Source organism: Camellia sinensis, chromosome 7, assembly GCF_055761805.1.
Source record: "Camellia sinensis isolate YWXY chromosome 7, ASM5576180v1, whole genome shotgun sequence".
Lineage (NCBI taxonomy): Eukaryota > Viridiplantae > Streptophyta > Magnoliopsida > Ericales > Theaceae > Camellia > Camellia sinensis.
In genome coordinates this window covers 78,533,828-78,558,500 of record NC_138967.1, presented here as the reverse complement: position 1 = coordinate 78,558,500, position 24,673 = coordinate 78,533,828, and the positions used below count along the sequence as shown (strand labels likewise).

General features: G+C 37.1%; 1 protein-coding gene across 1 annotated transcript in view; it reads right to left on the bottom strand.

Moving 5' to 3' along the window:
- LOC114272681 (acetolactate synthase small subunit 1, chloroplastic-like) overlaps positions 1–24,673 on the bottom strand; it is a 61,192-nt gene that overhangs the window by 14,007 nt on the left and 22,512 nt on the right. The window contains exons 5-7 of the mRNA XM_028214398.2: positions 20,740–20,823; positions 20,470–20,622; positions 11,839–11,925 (exon numbers count right to left, since the gene is read on the bottom strand). Of these exons, the coding sequence (XP_028070199.2) occupies positions 11,839–11,925; positions 20,470–20,622; positions 20,740–20,823 (324 nt within the window). The remainder of the gene's footprint in view (positions 1–11,838; positions 11,926–20,469; positions 20,623–20,739; positions 20,824–24,673) is intronic.

Here is a 24,673-nt window from a genome sequence, read left to right as displayed (position 1 = left end):
TTAATTATATCATTCACTGAGTATTCAAGCTCACCCTCCCATTTATATATATGTAGGTGACGAGCAAGAAGGCGGTGATGCCTAGATGTTATTTGCAAGTTGTTTTCAGATTCATGTTTTGCTAGCATCTTGAAGATTATGCTTCTTAGTTTGTAATTCATGTCTTTGTATATTTCGGCTTGAGAAGACTTTTGATCAAGATGTAAGATTTATTTTATTTTGTATTCAAGTTGTAAAAACCATGTTAAGATGTATGTCGTTTCATTTGATTTATGCACATCTCTTATGGACTACTTAGATTTAAATTTGCATCCGCACATGTAAGCCCCATATGTATACTCTGATTATGTGAATCTTTGTAAATTGGCCTTTAGTAATCTCGGATTACTGGCCATCACAGCACCATTCTACTAGGGGCGGAATGGGATCGTGACAACAGTGGAAAGGGACTCAACAGAAGGGGTGGTAGAAGGAGAAAAGGGAACAAGCTCATGGGAAATAATAGAGATGTACTCATCAGAAGGGACTTCAAAAGGAAAATAATCAATGTGAATCAAATCATTTTTAGAAACCAGAATAGTGATAAGAGAAAGCTGAAAGTAAGCTAAACGTTCCAGGAAGGCAACATGGCAGAAGACAGAAAGTCGGCAGGAAACAGAATCGTAATAATGATAGCCCTTCTAAGTAAGACTGTAACCCAAAAAGACACACAGGACAGAACGGGCACTAAGTTTTGTCCTATCTTTTCGAGGAAGAAGGACGAAGCAAGCAGACCCAAAAACACGAAGAAGAGAATAATTGGGAAGTTAGGAAAACAGAGCCTCATAAGAAGAACGACCAGAGAATAGGGGGTAGGCATACGATTGAGAAGAAAAGCAGCTATAAGAACTGCTTCCCTTCAAAAGGGAGCTGGAACGGAGGCAAAAAGGAGAAATCTAGCTATCTCGAGGAGATGACGGTGTTTACGCTCAACACAACCAGTTTTGGCGGGTGTATCAGTATAGGAAATTTGGTGAATGGTACCCAAATTGGCCAGATACTCACAGAACTCAATTTTAAAATACTCTCTACCTAAGTCAGACCGTAACAATCTGATGGTAGACCCAAACTATGTAGTGATCATAGACTGAAATGTACGGTATATTTGGTAGAAGTCAGATTTATGAGTCATAAGATAAACCCAAGTATAGCGGGTGCAATCATCAACAAAAGATACATACTAGGCGAAACCCCCTTTAGTGAGAATAGGAGAAGGTCCCCAGACATCAGTATGCACAAGAGAAAATGAAGAAACAAAAATAAAAATACTTTTATTAAATGGTAAAACTGACATTTTGACAAGTTTACACCCCCAACATTCATCAATTTTGTTTATTTTAGAGGATACTAAGATTAGGGAATGATTAGGATAATATTCCCTATTTATATTAATGAAGATTAATAATTACAAGGAAGTCCTAAGGCATAGAATAATTACAAAATAATAACCCAAATAATACTATATTATTCTAACACTCCCCCTCAAGCTGGTGCAAAAATATTTCTCACACCCAGCTTGCCTAAGATGTTCTGAAATGGTTTACTCCCAACTCCCTTGGTGAGGATCTCAGCAAGTTGTTCCCCAGACTGCACAAAGGGAGTACATATTGCGCCACTAATGAGTTTCTCCTTAACGAAGTGGCGATCAATCTCAACATGCTTTGTCCTATCATGTTGAACCAGATTGTGAGCAATGTTGATAGCGGCCTTATTATCACAGTATAACCGCATGGAGTCCGCCTGATCAATACCTAGACCACTCAACAATAACTTGATCCATAAGAGCTCATGCACCTCTTGTGTCATAGCTCTAAACTCAGCTTCTGCACTTGACCTGACAACCACATTCTGTTTCTTACTCCTTCAAATAACTAGGTTGCCTCCAACAAAGATGAAATACCCTGAAGTCGATCTCCTATCAGTTACTGATCCAACCCAATCAGCATCTATATAGGCTTCCACACGAAGATGATCATACTTTGAAAAATAAAGACCCTTACCAGGAACAGACTTCAAGTACCTCAAAATTCTTATGACAGCCTCGAAGTGAATCTGATGAGAAGCATGCATAAACTGGCTAACCGCATTGACAGCAACAGCAATATCAGGACGGGAGTGAGATAGATAAATGACCTTACCCACTAATCACTGATAGCTCCCCTTATCAACAACTACTCCTCTTTCATCATCCCCCAGTTTCTGATTAGGTTCCAGTAGAGTGTCACAGGCCTTGCAGCCAAGCATCCCAATTTCCTTCAGCAGGTCAAGCACATACTTCCTCTATGAGATAAATATCTCATCCTTGGAGCAAGCAACTTCAATTCCCATAAAATACTTCAAGCTCCCCAAGTCTTTGATTTCAAACTCACTGACTAAATATTTCTTCAATATAGGTATTTCCTCACTATCATCGTTTGTAAGAACTATGTCATCTACATAAACAATTAGTGTTGTAGTCTTACCACGGGAGGAATGTTTCACAAACAAGGTGTGATCTGTCTGACATTGTTTGAAGCCATATTTAAACAAAGCCTGAGTGAATCTCTTAAACCAAGTCCTTGGAGACTGCTTAAGACCATATAATGACTTCTGAAGCCTGCATACTTTGCCTTCTGTCTGATGATCCTCAAAACCAGGAGGAATGTCCATATATACCTCTTCTTCGAGGTCACCATGGAGAAAGTCATTCTTTACATCAAAGTGATGAAGTGGTCAATCTAGATTAACTGCTAGAGAAAGAAGTACTCTGACTGAATTCATCTTAGCCACAGGGGCAATGGTCTTCTGATAATCAACGTCATATGTCTGAGTGAACCCTTTTGCCACAAGTCTAGCCTTGTAACGCTCAATAAAACCATCCGCTTTGTGTTTCACAGTATACACCCATTTGCATCCTACAGGTCATTTGCCCTTAGGTAACTCAGCCAATTCTCAAGTGCCATTCTTCCTAAGTCCTTTCATTTTCTCAACCATCGCAAGTTTCCACTCAGAGGTAGCAAGAGCATCCTAAAAATGGTTAAGAATGCTAACAGAGGAAATATTTGACATAAATGCTCTATATAAGGACGGCAAATGAGAGTAAGACACAAAATTTGAGATAGGATGTTGAGTATAAGATCTCACACCCTTTCTCTTGGCAATAAAAACATCAACATCAGTGAACTCAAGAGATTCAAAGTTACCTAGACTCTCATCAGAAGCAGGAGATAGCAGTGGAGGAGCAGAAGTGGTCTCTTGTATCCAGTTAACTTTCTGTTTGTCTTTGTCCCTGACATAAACTTGTCCTTCCCTATCCTAGGTAACATTAGGTTCTGTAGTCCCAGTAGGAGTTGGTGGTGCAAAATAACCGGTTCCACCATAGGAATCACTTCACACCAAGGCTCCCCCTGAAAGGAGGACTGTGACACCGAAGAGGAAAAGAAATAGGACTGGGACTCAAAGAATGTGACATCCATGGACACAAATCACTTATGAGAAGGAAGGTGGTAACACTTATACCCTTTTTTAGTAGGAGAGTACCCAATAAAAACACATTTGAGAGAGCGAGGGTCCAACTTACCATGAATAGAAGAGTGATTATAGACAAAACAGACACAGCCAAATATTCTGAAAACCTAGGACTTGAAGATGAGCTTGTTTTTGCAAGACCTGGGTAGGAAGACGATTTATAAGATGGGCAGCGGTGAGAACAGCGTCGCCCCAGTATGACCGAGGCACACTCATAGAAAAACACATGCACCGAGCAATGTCAAGAAGATGTCGATTCTTGCGTTCCGCCACCCCATTTTGTTGAGGGGTATTGGTGCAAGAGATCTGATGGATAATGCCATGAGTTGAAAAATAGTGTCCTAACCCAGAATCTATGTATTTACCCCCATTATCAATACGGAATATTTTGACAGTGGCCCCAAACTAAGAACAAATCATCTTATGAAAATTGTGGAACACAGAGAAAACCTCACTTTTGTCTTTCATGAGATACACCCAAGTAGTACGAGAAAAATCATCAATAAAAGTAACAAACCAACAATGACCTTTCACAGACACAACACGAGATGGACCCCAGATATCAGAATGTATTAATGAGAGAGGAACTAAACTTTCATTAAAACTTGGAACAAAAAAAGCTCTGTATTGTTTTTCAAGTTGACAAGACTCACAAAGAAATTCAGACACATCATTGTTTGAAAAAACAGATGGAAATAAATGCTTAAGTAAATAAAAATAAGGATGTCCAAGAAGCTGATGCCACAGCCATATATCATCGGTGGTAGTAGGACTCGTGGTGGAAGAATGAGCAAGCTTATCCGGTTGATCCAGGAAGTAGAGACAATTTTATGCACTACCACTGCCAACCGTCCTCCTCGTGACAAGATCCTAAAAAAGACAATGATCAGAAAAAAAAAAAAAAATTACACTACAATTCAAATCCTTTGAAATATGACTCCAGGATAACAGGCTAACAGAAAAATTGGGAACATAGAGAACAGAAGATAGAGGTATGGTAGGAGTGACATGGACTAAATCTTTCCCAAAAATGAAAAAAACAGTACCATCTGCAATCCTAACTTTGTCCTGACCTGAAGAGGACTTATAGGCAAAAAAAAGGTCAGAGGATCTAGACATATGATCGAAGGCACCAGAATCAATAATTCAGGGCAAAGACTTATGAGACAGGAAAACACGAGGAGAAGAGACTAAGGTTGCGTTTGGTAGAATTTTGTAAATATGATTTGAAAGTATGAGTTGTGTTTTGAGTTTGTAAGTTGTGAAATTATAATTTGAGCATAGAAAATTTGTTTGGTTATGGTTTTTGAATAGAGTGTTGAGTTGAGTTTTGAATTGTATGTGGAATTGTGTTTTGAAAGTTTGATGTGACATGTAAAATAAGAAAATTTGTTTGGTGACGAGTTTTCAAAATAATTTTCAAAACTTAATTCAGCCTATAATTGATAATCAAACACACAACTCATAACTCGATATCCGTATTTTTGATCAACAGTCATAACCAAACTATTTTTAAAATACTCAAATAAAAAAACGATTTTTTTTTTCAATTAATTGTTTTTAAGTAATTTTTTGAATAATTTTTTTTTCAAATAATTTCTATGTCAATTATTTTCTGTTAATTCATTTTTTAGGCCTGTATAAATATTAAAAATATTTAGAAAATTAAAATATTAAAAATATTCTGAAAATCAAAATATTAAAAATATTCCTAAAATATATTTGCAATTAAAATATCAAAATATTAAAATATTTTTATGAAAATTAAAATATTAAAAATATTCCTATAAAATAAAATAAAATATTAAAATAAAAAATATTTAAAATTAAAATTAAGTTGTTTTTGAGTTTTGAAAATAGTTTTGAGTTGTGTGTTTGGTTATGAGTTTTGAAAAGTAATGTTTATAGTTTGAAATGAGTTTTGATAAATGGGTGTAGAATTATAATTTGAAAGTTGCAACCAAACACCACACTCAAATCAATGGTGAAATTATGTTTTGAAATCTAAACCAAACAGAGCCTAAGTTACGAGAAGAAGAGACTAAGTTACCTGAGCAAGCAAACCACAAGGAAGATGTACTGAAAGCAGTAGAAAACCAGCGGTCCAACAAATGACGCAGAACATCCTCAAGCTCATAAATAGTCATGCCAGAAAGACCATCAGAAGCCTGGCTGATGGAAGCGGAACTAGAATCAAGTGTATCAACGGCACTAGACTGATGAGCCCGTGGGTGGGAACCACGTCCTCTAGACTGGCTTGACCGACCGCCTCTAGAACCAGACCGATCACCTCTACCCCCGGATGGAGTCTCATGAAGTTTCCAGCACGTCTCACGAGTATGCCGCGGCTTGCGACAGTAATCACAGAAGACAAACTCCTTGGTAGCAGACGGAGGGATGGCAGTCAGACTAAGGCCATCTCTAGGGGTAGACAATAACGCTGAGCGGCCAGTATAGACAGGTGACATCATATTAGACCAACAACTCTCCTCATTCTGTACATAGTTGAATGCCTCCGAAAATGAAGGAACAGTGTCCATACCCAGAACCCAACTCCGAACCAAATCATACTCCACATTAAGACGGGCTAAAAACTTGAAGACCTTTTCCTGTGCAATGAACTTCCTATACCCAATTAAATCAGCAGTGCAACCAGGTTTATAATCCTGCAGGTAATCAAGACGTTTCCAGCCATTGGTGAGGAAGGTAAAGTACTGAAGAACAGTTTGCTCCCCCTGAACAGAGCTCTCAATAGAGCGGCGCAACTCAAATGCCTGTGAAAAATTCCCTTTGAGGGAACAAGTAGTGGCCACTGCCTCCTAAATATCTTGTGCAGTGTCCATAGATAGATAGCCCTCTCCAATCTCCGGATCCATAGAATGTATAAGCTAATCCCTAATCAGGGAGTTAGTAATCTCCCACTAATCATAACCCTGGTCCGTGGTGCTGGGTGCCTGTATCCTGCCATCAACATATCCCATCTTTCTTTTGCTCTTTAAAAAAATAGTCAAACTTAGCGACCATGCTAGATAATTCTGACCATTGAATAGAGAGGTGGTGATTTTAAGACTAAGGTTGGGATTATCAGTCATAGTAGTAGGTATAATGGAACTCTCACTCTTAGGTGTTTGAGAAGTAATGGACCCACTGGTGGAATCTGCCATGGATACTCTACTACCTAACCCTCAACAAAAACTAGTGTCAATTACAAACCCAAAAGATGGTAGAGGAATAGTAAGCACTAAGACCACTAAGAATATTAAAGGATTAAACACTCATAAATTTTATTTTATTTTATTTTTTATTTTCTATTTTTTAGAGAAGAAAATAAGAAAACACAAACAAAAAACCGAGGTCAATACCTCATCAAAGTGCCGTAGTAGAAGGTCAAACAAGAGAGAGACAACACCGAGAGTCAAACAAGAGAAAGACGACACACAGGGAGACGAAGGAAGCTAGAGAAAGCCTCGAGGCTGTCGGCTAGGGCTCAGAGACTGCCAGTGGCAGTCAACAAGGAAGACGACAAAGCCACAGAAGTCGACTTAGTCCAGAAGAGTTGTTGACAGGGACCTTCGACAGTGAACAAGGGGTTCAACTAAGCAAGATGGCTGTCGGCCAAAACCACCGTGGTCGACTTAAGGCCAGAAGGCCTGTCGACAGTGACCAATTAGTGACTGGGCACCTGCGACTTAGGGCTGACTCCGACAAGTTTGTGGTGGCAGTGTGGTGTATGGTGTAGGGCTGACTCCGGCAGGTTTATGGTGGTTGTGTGGTGTATGATTTAGGGTTTAGGGTTGTGGCTCTAATACCATGTTTATTTTAGAGAATACTAAGATTAGGGAATGATTAGGATATCATCCCCTATTTAAATTAATGAAGATTAATAATTACAAGGAAGCATTACGGCATAGAATAATTACAAAATAATAACCCAAATAATACTATATTATTCTAACAAATTTGACTAGGAGAAACTTTACTCAACAATCCAGACTAAGCTAAAGACCGTAAGCGGTCAACAAACAAATGACCTAGGCGAAAATGCCATAAATAAAACCAACTCGACTGAGAATCTAACTGAAACGAGGAAAGTGCAACTAGAGAGGTGGATAAAGGGAGATGCAAGTTTTCTACCACATACAGGTCTCCAACTCTATGGCTGGTCCCAATCTGCTTCTTGGACACCCGATCCTACACACAACAGACAGCAGAAGAAAAAAAGATAACATCAAAGCCAGAAGCATTAAGTTGATTGATAGATAATCAACTGATAGATAGCCGAGGGACATAAAGAACAAAGAGAATAGTAATAGCAGACATAGCAGAGTTTAAGACAGATTCAATAGACAGAACAAACATACCAGACCTATTAGCAGTATTAATAATAATAGGAGTGGATTGGGGAATATAGTTTCGAAATAAGGAAAGGTGAGGAGTTATATGATGAGAGACACCAGAATCAAAAAGCCAGATGGAAGCAAGGACACCTGAAGAAGACCCAATCAAACCTGAATGAAGAAAGGTAAGAGCGGAGGTAGATGGGGATAACTAAGAGGTGGACAGAATATGCTGAAGTTGAGCAAGCTGAGCACTCAAGGAAGCCAAGTCACGATCTGAAGTCGGAACAGATGCAGTATAAGCAGCAGGAGGCCGAAAAGTACTCAAAGTAGGATTGCAGAGCTGTGTCTGAGGTGGCTGGGACGGAGCAGGCTGACATCCCTTCTTGGGAGAGTTGTATTTCCAATGACCCCTCTAATGGCAGAAAACACACTCATCTGGACCTAATGGCCCCTTTTTGGGCTTTGCAGTGGCTTGAAGCTAATGAAGAGGAGTTGATAGCAAAGAAGGCTTAGCAGGAGCCAAGAAGATAGAGGGAGGAAGAATTTGACTGCCCATCTTTAGACGGACGGGGTTTCCTTGAAGAGGAGCTCATGAACAATAGCATTCACAGAGGGAAAAGGAGACCGATGAAGGATGCCATCACAAATAGCCTCATACTGAGGGAAAAGAACCGTTAAGAAGTGCGTTAAACGACCCTGCTCCTGAAACTCAACATAAATGTCTAGTACCTTGAGGCTAGATGGTTCCATGAGAACCAAATGATCCCAGAGACCTGTCATCTCAATATAGAAATCCTGAATAGTCTGATCCCGCTGACAAGCACTCTGAATAGCTGTTTCCAACTCATACCGCTTGGCAAAGTTAGACTGCTGATAAACACCCAGTAAATAATCCCACACCTCCTTAACAATACTGTATTTGGAAAACATCATTCTAATACGATCATCAACAGAATTATGAAACCAGGTCAAAACTTGGACATTATCATAATCCCAAGTATCACAGGAAGTCAGATATCCTTCCGCCTTTGGGTCCAATAGACGAGGAACAGAACCAAAAACATAACCCCATTTTTTCTGACCAAGAAGAAAGTTCTTCATAACACTGGCCCAATAGGCATAATTGTCACAGTAATTTTGCACTTGATGGCTTGGTTTTTAGTGTCCAACATTGTAATAAAACAAGGTTTATAGAATTAATGGGTCAAAATTATAATATTCAAAAGGTGCTGGGGTCGAACAGTAAACCTAAAATAGGTTTTAAGTGTACTAACAAAATCAACTGGAGAACCACGAGCAGAGAGACAGTCGGAGAAGACCAGAAGAAGTTGCAAAGCACAAGGTGTCGCGACTCCAGAACCAGAGAGAGACACCTCTTACGAGTGTAGAATAGTGACAAACTCAGAGGATGTTGAGGCTAATCACGCTACGGTTTCAATAGCGATGACGGATGTGAGTTGGGAAGAGAAGGTGAGTACAATCGCGACTCCAAAGAGTGAGAAAGGTCGCGACCACGGCTGCGATTTCAAAGGGAGGTTGTCTGATGGCCACGTAGGTCGTCTGATGGCCACGAACCAAAGACTAAACCAAAAGGGTTGATTCAAACTCAAATGAGGACTAGGGTTTCGAATACGGCTCTGATACCATGTAAGTTTCTGAAGAATATTATATATTCAATTGTTTTCCAATTACATCAAGACCTTAGTTTATATAACCCTAACGCCTAAACCAAAAAGGAAATACGAGATTTACATAATCACAATCATGCCTAATATTTACACAATCAGAACTATATCAAATCTATAATATATACGATTATATTCTCACAAGGTTCACCCCACATACTCAAGTTTCACGAATTCTAAATAAAAATAAATAAATAAAATTTTTAAACTAAACAACATTTAGGCCTTATTTGTAAACTTGACTTTTAGAGTTAAAAAAATCCAAAAGACTAGGGAAAAAAAAGAAAAAGAAAAAAGTAAAAAGGTAAAAAAAAAATGAAAATTATAAAAATACAAAGCTAAAAGGCTAAAAAAATAAGTCATACATACCAGTCAATATGGTTTTTCATACAACTAAAAATTATTATCAAGTACATCAACTTTTTTCACCTCATGAAATAGTTAAAAAACCAAAAAATTATTTAAAAAGTCAAACGCCAAACAAGACCTTAAACTTCTCAAACTAATTAATTACAAAAATATTATACTATTGTCTTAACAAAAAAGAATATAAACTTTTACAATTGTATTCGATGAGGTTTTATTTTTTAGAATTGATTCATAATAACTTCATTGTCAATAATGTCAAACACATTTTCTTGTATATATGTAATCAAAAAATTATTTATTTATTGAGGTCAAACTATGTAGTGGGGTCCCTTAATTTTTTAATGATATTAAATCATATTAAATAAAACATTAACAATATAAAATAAAAAAATTAAGAGTTTTTGATAAGTTGATGGGGTGATGGGATCCCATCAATTATTAGGTGGAGTCGCCCCTACTCTGGACACGACCTTTTTGTTCGTGACCTAGTGCAATCGCATCTGCTATCCTAGGAGCGGCAATGTTTACCCAAACCCATAAACCTGCCCAATAAATGAGTAAAGATCCAACCCATTTTAGATATGAGTCATGATTCACTCATACCTATTTAAAAATAATCCTAAATGGGTAAGCCCTAAGCTACCCAACATTAAATGACCCAACAAAACTTGATCTTTTTTAACCGGCTCAACCACTGTCACCACCTTTGCCAACCCCACTACCATTACTCAATACTAGAAACATAAAGCTGTTATATTATAAATAAATAACCATAGTCCTGCCTAGTACAATTAATATACACCATCAGATTTTTAAATGCATTTGATCATAATAACAAGCTACGTTGGCTGTAGTAACGCCAAAGGAAGACATTCAAATATTCCTAAATTAATTGACTCACTGGGCAACCATGTTGTTGTGTATTATGTATTCATCATGAGTTCTCACAGACATTGCTTGCATTAATCCTTCCATTGATCATTGGTCAAAAAATAAAAAACAACTGGAGAAACCTACAATTAGATAACTAACTGTGAAATCTTTCACAATTAAATTCTGCACTGATCTTAAAGTTAACTCTTAACAAATAACCGAACCCAATGAGCCATGACCACCAATATGAAGCGACCTTAAAGAATTACCAGATGTAGTTTATTTACACAAGTAATCCTCGGTGTATGCTACACACGAGCATGCTCCTTTTCTCATTGCTTGTGAGATGACATTTGCATTGTTTTCTCATTGTTTGGCGGCTGCAGCAGTGGTAGTGGTGATGGTAGGACGGCGGGGGTGGTGCTAACATGGTGTTTAATTTTATATGTAAATATATAATTGGGTTAATGGGCAGGTTGAGTTTGGCTTTAAATAATGAGGTGGGCTGGATATGGATAAAAAACAGCTAGCTAAATGGGTAATAGAAAAACCCAACCCATTTACAACCTGCCCAAACCCATATGATTGTCACCCCAACTATCGCCCCCAGCATTTGAACAAGGGTTCGAGTCACGTGAATCAACCCCTCCACAAAAAAGTGGAGATAAGGCTGCCTACAATTACCTCTCCCAGACCATGCTGTAAGCAGGAGATTTATGCACCAAGTAGAATATTTTTTCCTAAAAAGTCCTTTGGGAAGGGAAAGGGAAACGGACAGAGTAACCAATTCAACTACTCAATTAAAAAATAAGGTCACAAAAGTAATTATTTTGAACACTTTAGTTTTAAGTAATCAGATTGGATATCTGAACAACATTTCCGTAAAGATGGACCATAATTTCAAATTATTGTCAATGTATTTAACCTACAAATAACAACTACAATTCTTATTAATAAATAAAAAAAGCTGCAGTATCTCAAAGAAAAAATGTAATACAATCATGAGCAGCAACAAGAATTCTTACATCCTCATCATTCAGAGCACCCCAATGAGCATCAAGAACTTGATTTACTGGGAAGTCATCCATTGGTTCCACAGGATAAACATCACCCTTCATGAATGAACAAAAATGTATAAAATACTCAACCCACAAATGCAATATAACAAACATAAGTTTTGAACATGAATAATATAAATTACATTTAAAGTTAGCACTAAATTAATAAGGTGGGGGGGGGTAAACACCAATAATGGAATAACCCCAGGAGAAAATGTACAAAATGGAATTTAATTGTGTAACTAGTGCTAATACCAGCAAAACATAATGTTCCAAGGAGGAAATCATGTAAACCTTGTGGCTAAACTCCATAGCAGAGGCAATTAATCAATTCGCTTTGCCCATATAATTTCTTTATATACTACATTAACCAAAAATCTGAGAAAGTTGCATACACTGAGCAGGGGAACTACAACAGTACACTAATTAATGGAAAAGAGTTTTAGCCCAACAGCAAATTGTTCTCCAATTATTAGATCCATACTTCTAGAAATTTCTCCAACTAATATACACCCATGCGAAAGTGATCGAGCTAACATTCGATTCACGATGCAGGAGGGTTTAGCATGTCATTTTTCTTAGTTGGAACTTGGGAGCAGCACAAATATTTCACACTTCCGGATTAAACTTGCATATGACTTTTCCAAATCATTCCTTATCGTTTAGCTAAAATTGTGAATCGTATTGAATCTTTAATCATAAGATCCACTTTATTTAGCATAATATATCATTTTATATTATACATACATATTCAAACATACAGTGTTAAAAATTAAATAAATATCAATTTAACTACACTCTATATGTGTATATATATAATGTATATCAATATAATTAATTGATCACTTTTTATTTTGAAAAAGCGACATTGTTTCATGCATTATGCAAACAAAATTGAATCACAATGAATCGTAGTGAATCGCAATTGATTCATACAATTCACTCAATCTAAGAATCAACAACACAAACCGAATTGTTTTGGTTGAAACTCATATAGAATCATATTAATTGGATTATGAATCATAAGATTCTAACAACCATAACCACAAGCATGAAGATAGGATTAGTCAAGTGATGTTCATTGAAAACTCAAGTGTATACATATGAAAACCAGCACATCCCAGCAACATAAAACAATTTAGCATCTTGAATCATTCAAGTCAATATCATATCAATTGAAACTAAACCATTATATGAGGAATTGTGAATTGTGTCAATGAGTTTTTTTTTTTTTTTTTTTTTTTACTTTTATCCCTTTAGCACCTTTCCTAGACTAGAAATACTGCTCTGTTATTATAATCGTACGATGCAATTCGATTCACTAGGTAACCGACATGTACAGGTTGCATGAATTGCATATAGTTGTGAATCATGGGTAAATTAATGAATCGTTGAACTGAATGAGTGAATCATGAATCGATCGATTCACTTTTGATTCGCTAAAATCGATTATTAGCATTTTTTTTTTACTTTTTAACTGTAGGAAAATGGTTTTCGCAACCTTTTTAACGCCTTTATGGTTACTATACGCCATACTTTGACTTTTTCCCTCCATATTTACTCTGAAATACGCAAATCCCAGGAGGAAAACAAAAACAAAAACAAAAACAAAACCAAAACAAAACAAAAAAAAAGAACCTTCTCTATCTACGAATTCTAGGCTTACAAATTCAACTTTATCCAAGTGTTTGCACTTAAAAAAAATATATCTTTTGAAGTTATAAAGTGAGATTTTTGAAAATTTTGGAGATTTGGGTTTCTTTACCCCTTGAAGTGAGTGTACTATTAGTTCAGTTGTAAAAAAGTATAAAACATTGCTGTTGAGTTACTTTTACTTAGAAATTGAGAGTTTGTCTTTGTTTACTTTCTTTATTAAGAATGGTTGATAAGAAAAATCTAAAAGGACAAAAGGTAAGATGGTTATCTTACATAGAAGTTTTGTTAACTTCTTACCTAATAGACAATATGATCATCATTCAAAAACAACATTTTCATTGATTTAAGTCTAAATATTTCATAATTATAAATCATATTTAACATCAAAGTGTATAGATATATTTTTCCAAGTAATTTAGAAAAAAGTGACCGAATCTTTATGATTCACAATTCGATTCAATTTATTTTTTCATACAAGGCCATTTCAATTCACAATTCAAATCTCGTTTTGACAACTATCCATAAGGGCAAATGATAATACACCCAACAACCCATCCCTTAAACAAGACACAGATAATTACACAACTTTAAGGTTATCTTTGAATGACAGGAACCTTGAAGGGGAATGAGAATCTCAATACTAGAAATAAGATTAGCAATAACAAAATCCATGTGCCAATGCTATTTACAAGTTATATTTAACATCTAAGTATGTAGATATATCTTCCTATGTAATTTTAAAAAGGTAACCAAATCTTTAAGATTCACAGTTCAATTCGATTCGCGATTCAGTACAAGGCCATTTCAATTCACGATTTGAATCCCGATTTGACAACTATGATGAAAACTTAGAAAATATGAGGAAGAAGAACTCCGAAAATATGAGGAAGAAGGAATATATTTCTGTTATATTCAAAACTTCTTATTTTACAAGACCAAATGACACTCCTTATATAGGAGATATTACAAACATCATTATAACCCATTATATGCCACTTACATATTATATATTACCACTATCTACCACTATCATATTATATACATGCCACTATCTACCACCAACACCACTATCATATTCTATACATGCCACTATCTACCACCAACACCACTATCATATTCTATACATGCCACTATCTACCACCAACACCACTATCATATGCCACTATCTTATTATATGCATTAACACAAATTTCCAGCACTCCCCCTCAAGCTGGTTTGAAGATATCTTCCATAGCCAGCTTGCTAGTCAGCTTATCAAATTGCTTCTTGTGTAGTCCCTTCGTTAGCACATCAGCTAATTGTTCACCTGTTGGAAGGTAGGTCATACAGATTATGCCAGCATTGATTTTCTCCTTGATGAAATGTTTATCCACTTCTATATGTTTTGCGCGATCATGTAGAACTGGATTATGAGCTATAGATATAGCTGCTTTGTTGTCACAATAGACCTTCATAGGTGTCGGGTGAGAAAGCTTTAATTCTTCAAGAATTCTTTTAATCCACATTACTTCACAGATTCCATGGGCAACAGCTCTGAACTCTGCTTCTGCACTACTTCTAGCTACCACATTCTGTTTTTTACTCCGCCATGTAACTAGGTTCCCACCTACAAAGGAGCAGTATCCGGATGTTGATCTCCTGTCTGTAACACTTCCTGCCCAGTCTGCATCTGTGTATACTTCAACTTGAAGATGTCCATGTTTCTTGAACAGCAAGCCTCTCCCTGGAGTTCCTTTCAAATATCTTAAGATCTTATAAACAGCCTCAAAGTGCTCTGCCCCTGGTGAGTGCATGAACTGACTTACCATGCTGACTGCAAAGGCAATATCAGGCCGCGTATGAGACAAGTAAATCAATTTCCCGACAAGTCGCTGATATTGTTCCCTCTCTTTGACTTCTTCAGCCTTAGCAGCTTGTAACTTCAAGTTAGGCTCGATCGGAGTCTCCACCATCTTACAACCAAGCATACCTGTTTCTCCAAGGAGATCAAGAACATATTTTCTCTGATTAACGAATATACCTTCCTTGGATCTTGCAAATTCCATTCCGAGGAAGTACTTGAGGGCTCCCAGATCCTTAATGTGAAATTCTTTTGCGAGTTTCTCTTTGAGGGCTGCTAACTCTGCTTCATCATTACCAGTTAAAATGATGTCATCAACATAAACAATCAAAATTGCAATTTTACTGTTTTTTGAATGTTTATAAAATATTGTGTGATCTGCTTGACTCTGCGAGAAGCCACAACTGATAACTGCCTTCCCAAAGCGTTCAAACCACGCTCTTGGTGATTGTTTGAGTCCGTATAATGACTTGTTCAATCTACATACTCTGTCGCTTCCAAGTCTCTGCTCAAATCCCGGCGGTAGGCTCATGAACACCTCCTCTTCAAGATCACCATTGAGAAATGCATTTTTAATGTCAAGTTGATGTAGAGGCCAATCTGAATTTACTGCAAGAGATAACAGTACTCTGATGGAATTTATTTTAGCAACAGGAGCAAACGTCTCCTGATAGTCGATCCCATAAGTTTGAGTGAAGCCTTTAGCCACCAGTCTCGCCTTGTATCTCTCAACGCTTCCATCTGCGTTACATTTTATCGTAAACACCCATTTACACCCAACTGTTTTCTTGTCTTTGGGTAGATCAACTATCTCCCAAGTACCACTTCTCCTTAAAGCATTCATCTCCTCCATGACTGCTAATTTCCAATTCGGATCATCCAATGCTTCCTGTATATTCCTTGGAACAAACAAGTGTGAAATCCTAGATGTGAAAGCTCTATGATTTTTAGACAGTCTTTGATAGGAGAGGTAATTTGCAATAGGATGTTTAATGCAATTTCGGACACCTTTCCTAATTGCTATAGGAACATCAAGGTCGGAAATAGAAGGAATAGGATTACCTAAAATTTCGATGCCAGAACTCGGGTGGACATTCGGGTCATTAGGATGGACATTCGGGTCATTATTCCTCAGATGAAATCGCTTCCTAGTATAAACCTGAAGCTCAGGATTTAGATCATTTTGTAGTACTTCTCCCCCTAAACAAGAATCTTCTTGACTAGGCACCATAGAACTTGGTTCTCCTAAGTGATCATTATCAGACAGATGTGGTTTTTGTGTAGGATAAATGACATTGGGGAGCGGGATAGAAATATCCCAAAAACGGTCTTCTACTCCACTTGTCTCCCCCTGAAGAGAAGTGTTGGGGAAATAGGATTTTGTTTCCACAAATGACACATCCATACTCACATGAAATTTCTTGGTTTGAGGGTCGAAACACTTATACCCCTTTTTGTTTGAGGAATAACCCAAAAAAACACATTTTATAGCACGGGGGTCAAGTTTTGAACGAAATTGACTAGGAACATGAACATAGGCAGTACATCCAAAAACTTTGGCGGGTAAATCAGAAAACAACCTCGTGTCAGGAAAAAAAGTTTTGAGACAATCGAAAGGCGTTTTGTATGTTAACACCTTTGTAGGCATCCTGTTTATCAAATAAGAGGCTGTTAAAATTGCTTCACCCCATAAATATTTAGGAACATGCATGTAAAACATTATAGCACGTGCTACTTCAAGTAGATGTTTATTTTTTCGTTCTGCAATGCCATTTTGTTGAGGGGTATCCCGACATGTAGATTGATGAAAAATTCCCTTTTTTTCCAAAAACTCACCCAACTGCTCATTGAAATATTCTGTTCCATTATCAGAATGTAAAATACCAATTTTGGTTTGAAATTGGTTTTCAATCATATTGTAAAAATTTGTGAATAAATTTTTCACGTCAGATTTTTTATTCATCAAATAAATCCAACATAAGCGGGTATGGTCATCAATAAATGTAACAAACCATCTTTTACCAGAAAGAGTAGTGATTTTAGAAGGGCCCCAAACATCACTATGAATCAAATAAAAAGGTTTTGAAGCCTGGTAAGGTTTTGGCAAATAAGTAGAGCGATGAAATTTTGCAAAAATGCAACTTTCACAATGAAAAGAAGAACAATCAATCCCTTTAAATAATTCTGGAAATAAATGTTTCAGATAAAGAAAACTAGGATGTCCTAGCCTATAGTGCCATAGCATTATTTTTTCTCGAACAGAGATTAAACTAGTACTACTAAAGCTCTGAGCTTTTTTATTACTAACAGGTACTTCATCAAAGTAGTAAAGACCTTCAAGCATCCTAGCACGCCCAATCATCATCCCCGAGTTCTGGTCCTGAAATTCACAATGGGATTCAAAAAATGTAACACGACAATTAGAATCCTTAGATAGTTTACTGACAGACAAAAGGTTACAGGCTAAGTTGGGGACGTAAAGAACAGCATTGAGATTAATTTTCTCAGTTAGTTTAATAAATCCTTTTCCTGCAATAGGTGAAAAACTACCATCGGCTATTCTGATTTTGTCATGACCGGAACAAGGGAAATAGGTACTAAATAAATGGGAAAAACTAGTCATGTGATCGGAGGCACCGGAATCTATGATCCACGGAGAGAAGTTTAGGCAAGAGAAGGCTTTAGGATTTCTACCTGTTTGTGCCAACAAAACACTAGGAGTATCGGATGAGGAGTTGAATTTTATCATCTTTAAGAGTTGATCAATCTGCTCTTTGTTGAAGGGACCTGAATCGGCTTCATTAGCGGTAGGAAAGCCACGATTCTTCTCTCCTTGTTTGCTGCTTTTCCAGTTGACAAGTTTGCCATGGATCTTCCAACACGTTTCACGTGTATGGCGAGGCTTGTTGCAAAAATCACACCAGACCCGTGGCTTATCATCAAACCTGCGCTGGTAATTTGCAGCCTTGTTGGCCGCAGCATCGCTAATTAAAGCAGAAATTTCAATTGATTCACCAGTACCTTTTTTCTTAAGCATGACGCTCCTTCGGCTCTCTTCCCTTCTGACTTCGGCAAATACTTCGCCAATGGATGGGAGAGGAGGTCTGCCAATAATTCTTCCTCGCACTTCATCGAACTCAATGTTGAGGCCAGCAAGAAACTTGTAAATACGGCTGTCTTCCACAGTTTTCTTGTGGTGGTTGCAGTCGTCAACCGATTTCCATTCGTATGTGTTGAAGATGTCAAGATCCTGCCACAACCTTTTCAACGAATTGAAATATTTGGTGACGGAATCATCTCCTTGACGAATCTCTCCCAACTTCAAAGTTAATTCGAAAACTTGAGATTGATTTCCTAGGTCAGAATACATCTGACTAACATTATCCCACAATTCTTGTGCAGTAGGATAGCACATGTAATTAGAGCTTATATCCTCCTCCATGGAATTGACCAACCATGTCATAACCATGGAGTTTTCAGCGTCCCAACTGTCGAACAGCGGATCATTAACAGCAGGAGCCTTCTTGTCACCAGTGATGTAACCGATCTTTCCTTGCCCACGGATATACATCCGGACAGATTGTGACCAGCGGAGAAAATTATCACCATTTAGGCGGATGGTGGTGATTTGGACAGAGTGAGAGTTTGATGTTTTCAACAGAATGGCAGCGGCAGGGGTTGAAGTGGTTTCGGACGTGACTTCCGACATGGCTATGATGGTTTTAGGGCTGCTGTGTTTTTTGTAGCTCTGATACCAACTTAGAAAATATGAGGAAGAAGAACTCCGAAAATATGAGGAAGAAGGAATATATTTCTGTTATATTCAAAACTTCTTATTTTACAAGACCAAATGACACTCCTTATATAGGAGATATTACAAACATCATTATAACCCATTATATGCCACTTACATATTATATATTACCACTATCTACCACTATCATATTATATACATGCCACTATCTACCACCAACACCACTATCATATTCTATACATGCCACTATCTACCACCAACACCACTATCATATGCCACTATCTTATTATATGCATTAACACAAATTTCCAGCATGAAATGATCATGCTTAAGAAGAAAAGACCAAGTGACCATTCCTTTATCCTGATCTTGGTCAAAGATTCTCCAGTTGTACTCTTAGTTCAACAACTTCATCCACTATCACTTTATCATCATTCCACAAATCAAAAATCAGACAATTAGCATGGGTAATTTTAGATAAATACAAAAATATAACAAGCAAATGAGCAAATCAGAGTACTGCAATCGTAGAAAATGCATATTTTTAAAAGAAGAATTAATCCATATCCAAGTTTCTTCTGAACTGATGAAGAGGTGATGAAGGATGGATGAAAATTCTGGTCGGATCACACCTGATTTCTGTTCATTTTCCATTTTTTCTTGTTGGCCTAAATCGAGTATCTGTCTACGCTTGCTTGTATTGTGCTGTAAATACAGGTAGGAGATATAACATCATTTGATGTGAGGAATTGTAAGAATTTTTTTTTTTTTTTTTCTTTTAACCAAAGGAGTGTGCACTCTGGCCTCAACAAACAGACAAATAATAAGCATTCAAACTCAAAAAAAATCTATTAATTTTTTGGAAAGGGAGAGGCTACACGAAGGCCACTAACTTGCACACATTAATTCTACTAATAGAAAGGGAGAGACTACAAAGCCAACATTAATATTCGTCCCAAAAATGTTCAGGTATTGAGGAATCTACTATAGTAATTTATGATAACAAATTGTAGAGGTGGTCAAGTAAATTATATTTTGTTAATATTTTTCAAAAGTGGGGGTTGCACATTATGAGTTGACAACAATAATTACAAGATGAAGAAAATCGGAGATTGTAGTGACTAAAATATTCAATTTTATATTTAATCTAGAAATTAAGACCCAATCACATTATCTTGCACTTATATAATTACATTATAAAGTCAGTTACATCATTTTCCAAAACTACTAATTTTATTTGCACGAGCTTTGCATGTGCCTACTACTAGTTTTTCTCTTATACTAATTGAAGAAACAAACACACTTAGCTAGGACAACAGTAGGAGGCATTATTTAGATAAATGCATACCCTAACAGATGTATCAGATTCTTCATTGCGTTTTCTCTTTATGTCCCATACAGAAATGTCTACCGGCATTGTTGTTTCAAGGTCTGGATATGAAGCTGCTGAATATCGCCAAAAAGGAGCAGACTCCCCCATCTTTTCCCTTCTCAAAGCAATCTGAAGGACTAACAGTTCAGATTTCATAAAAAGCATGCATGTCTGAATGGATAATCTAGATAAGTCCTGAGAAGAAAGAGTGAACATTTGACAAACTATTTTAATAGAAAAACCAACCTTTCCAGTTCTGGCAATTTCTCTAATTCCAAACTTACTTAAATTTCTTTGCACTGCAACCATCTTCCCTGGATCTCCCGTCACCTGAATCATCAAGATAACATGATTTTAAAAAATTAATAGTTTTAAGTGTAAAGTGAGAAATTAAAAATAGAAGACACACACACACACACACACACACACACACACACACAGAAGAAGAAGAGAATTAGACAAATAGGTTTTGTGTCTGTAACAAACCCTCCACCTTGGCACATATTTATATTAAAACAATAGAATATGACAATAGTATCCTCAATGTAACTAAGCAAAATAACATAAAAACTCTACTATTCTAACACTCTTGGCCAAATATCAGCACACATGGACAGTTGTCACAATGTATCAAAAGATGATCAATTTAGTCCTAATCCAAATATCAGAAAACCCAAATCCACGACTAAAGTGTAACTACGTGAGCTGTTTATATCTGTAATTTTCACGATTCCACCTCTGGATGCACTATTAATTTGTAAGATGAAAACTACCTATTCAATCTTAATATCTTGAACATGATTGTAATAGAATCTCCTACTCAATAAATCTCGGACCTCCATAATGATTGGAAACCGAAATTACGCTCTTGATCCTAATAAATGAAAGAAAAAGTAGGGTGAAGCTGATAATGAAAAAGAAAAATCAGTTGTCAAATAAGAAGATATAAATAGAATAAGAGAAGACCAAAAGAGATCAAATAAAATCCAGGGACAGAAGAAATAGTGTAGAAGAAATAAACAATCAGGAAAAATGGTGCTAGGAAGAAAAGGAAGATGATGAGTCTATTGTCGAAGAAGAATAAAATTCAAAAATAAGAAGAGATAACAAAAAGAATCAACTAAGAAGAAGGAAAAGCAAACAGATGGAAGAAAAGAAGAGTACAGGGATTCTCGAACACCTCACACTGACTAATTACTCCAAGAACTCCTCTGTTGCTCATAATTTCCAATGTGGAAAAGCTTTGACAAAAGAAGATTCCAAACCACACCTGATTCCGAGAACTGCAAACAATCCAAAACCAAGTCAGCCCATCTACTCCTAATTTCTCTCCAGAGGTTTACCCTACAAGAACTACTAACCTCTCTAGATGCCCAAACCCCACCCCCCACCCCAACACTGCAAACAGTACTTGTACTCCACCACCCTCTTCCAAAACTTCCCACCTGCACAACATATATCCAAAGCCATTCCCAAGGAGAGGTTCGTTAAAGCTGGTAAAGTGATGAATATCCAAACTACCTTCCTTCATCCGCATACAAATCTTATCTCAATTCACAAGATGATACTAGAATTCCTCGCCCAAAACCACCAGTAAAAGCTAAAAAGAAATAAGCAGCAAGGCTAGATAGAGTGCTTTTGATAAGTGTGAGCTTTCCTCTTTTATAAAGATATTGTCTTTTCAAACCTGCCAACCTCCTTTCAAAGCGTACAATCATATTTCCAAATCTATGGTAGCCTTATAAAAGGCCCCAAGTGGAAGACCTAAATAAGAGGTATGAAGAAAAGCCAATCGAAATCCGATATTCATGGCAAGAACATGTATATTTGGTACCTTTCCAAAGTTCACTCCTACTGACATTCACCTTCATGCTAGCCATTGCCTTAAAGCCCAACAAAATACATCTCAAATTCCTCAACTGATCTCCTTAGGGCTGGTTTGGAAAATGCCTTACAGCAACTTTTTTGTTGACTTATTTAATTTTCGGCGAACTTCAAAAAATTAAAAAAATCCACAACTTTTAACTTTTAGATCTTACTAAACTAGAAGTCCCTAAAAATGAAAAAAGAAAAGGAAAAAAAATTTAAAAAGTCCACCAAAGACCAAAAAAAAAAAAATTCTCTTTACAGACACAAACTCTACATTCCCCCCCCCCCCCCCCCCCCTTCCCTTTCCCAAGCCCAGCCAACCTCTACACCCCCAATCAAGCCTTGCATTACCAAAATGAAAATCATGGGGAGAGGATCTTTTTGAGAAGAAAGCAGGTGGTATACCTTTTACTGACACTAAAAATTGAACGGTTGAGAGGCAGTACCTAATCCATTAGCCCCATTTCCACCCAAACCCAATCCTCACCAGCATGTACAAGAGCAAGTCCCAATTCACATTATCAAAGGCTTTCTAAATGTAACAGTTGGAACTCCACTCCTCAACCGTGACTCCAAATAATCATTAGCAATAACCATGGCATCTAAGATTTGCTCCCTACTACAAAAGCATTTTGATTCTTAGACATCATAAAAATCAACACCTTGTCAAAACAAAAGCCAGTCTTTGCCAAAAGTTTGTAGATGCATGCCATCAAAATAATAGGTTGAATGTCCCTCAATTCCACAGTCCTTCCTTTTTAGGAATCAAGCCTTTCAAAGAAGCATTTAAGCTCCTCTCAAAAGTTACGGCCTCATGGAAGTATCAAATAATGCCATCACATCCTTTTTCACCACCTCCCAACTAGCGTGAAGAAAAGCTATAGACATACCAGCTAGACCTTGAGCCTCATCCTTATTGCCCTCTTTCAGTGCAATCACCACCACCTCAAAAAAAAAGGGTTGTTCCAACTATATGTTGTCTTCAACTGAAATCGAGAAAAAAAATTCAAGCCATTCAACCAAGCTACTCATTCATATGATTCCATATAGAGGTTCTTGTAGAAGCTAACCATGCCCTTACATATGAGCTCCATTTTTCTAGTCTCCTCACCTTCAATGACCAAGCTGCCAACCTCTAATGAGCCTCCATATGCTTGAAGAACTTCATATACTACGATCAGCCTCCTTGAGCCGTTGAGACCCAATTATCTACCTGCTGTTAATGTCCTCCATGAGAATCAGATGACCTAAGGACCCCTTTAGCTTCCTCTCTTTGTATCACTTCATCATCTGAAACACCAGAGTTTGCTTCTTTATCATCAATCTCCTTGATGTTGCTCAAATCATAAGCCTTCCTCATCTTTGTTCTATAACTTCAAGTCAGCATTTTCAACTTCCTAGCTATGACAAAGCTAGGATTTCTTGATACCTAGTACCCTCCGCCAATTCTCAACTCTATTTGAACAGAAAAAATACAAAGAAAACTTCCACCTTCAACCACATATTTTCAAAGTGGAAAAAACTCAGGTATAAAGCTATCCTCCCACAATCAAGCAAGAGGCATATAGGCTGATATAGGACCCCAATAGCATATCATTCCTACTCAACACTCTCTTCTCCCATAAGACCAAAATACCCATGGGTCAGTCTCACAGCACCCAAAGCCACCCAATCAACAAATATGTTGTATAAAAGACTTTTAAGCACATCCTTACTCACATGGTCCGTCTTTGATATGAATACATGCAAGATCAACCACCCCTGAGGAAAGCATAGCCTTTACGACCTTCCCTTTGTCAGTATCATTCAGGCATCTCACAGTGAGGAACATAGGCCACATGTAACAGAAAGTGGATGTAGGCATGGAGGTCACCTCAACATGCCTACCACAAAACAACTATCTGACAGAGTATATAAAAGAAGGCAAATACAATCACAATTACTGCAAATTACTTGAAACACTTTCCAGCTAATAGTCCACAAATTAACTTACAAATTGAGTGCAACATTCATACTAAGCACCTATACCAAGTAGAAACATCATTTTGCTCCCCACAGACATGAAGAAGACTGAGTACTTTGATAACTCAGCCATCTCCATGTCCTGTGACACAAGTTAAATGAAAAGACACACACCTGCATCTGACATTTTATAATAGAGGATAACACAGGCAATAGCTACTTTAGACATTTAGCAATAAAAAAACATAGCAGGAATTCAAGATTCAGGTCATACGCTGCGTTAAATTTTATTCCAAAAAAAATAACAATAATAATAAATAAATAAATTCCAGCAAAATTTCACCACCAT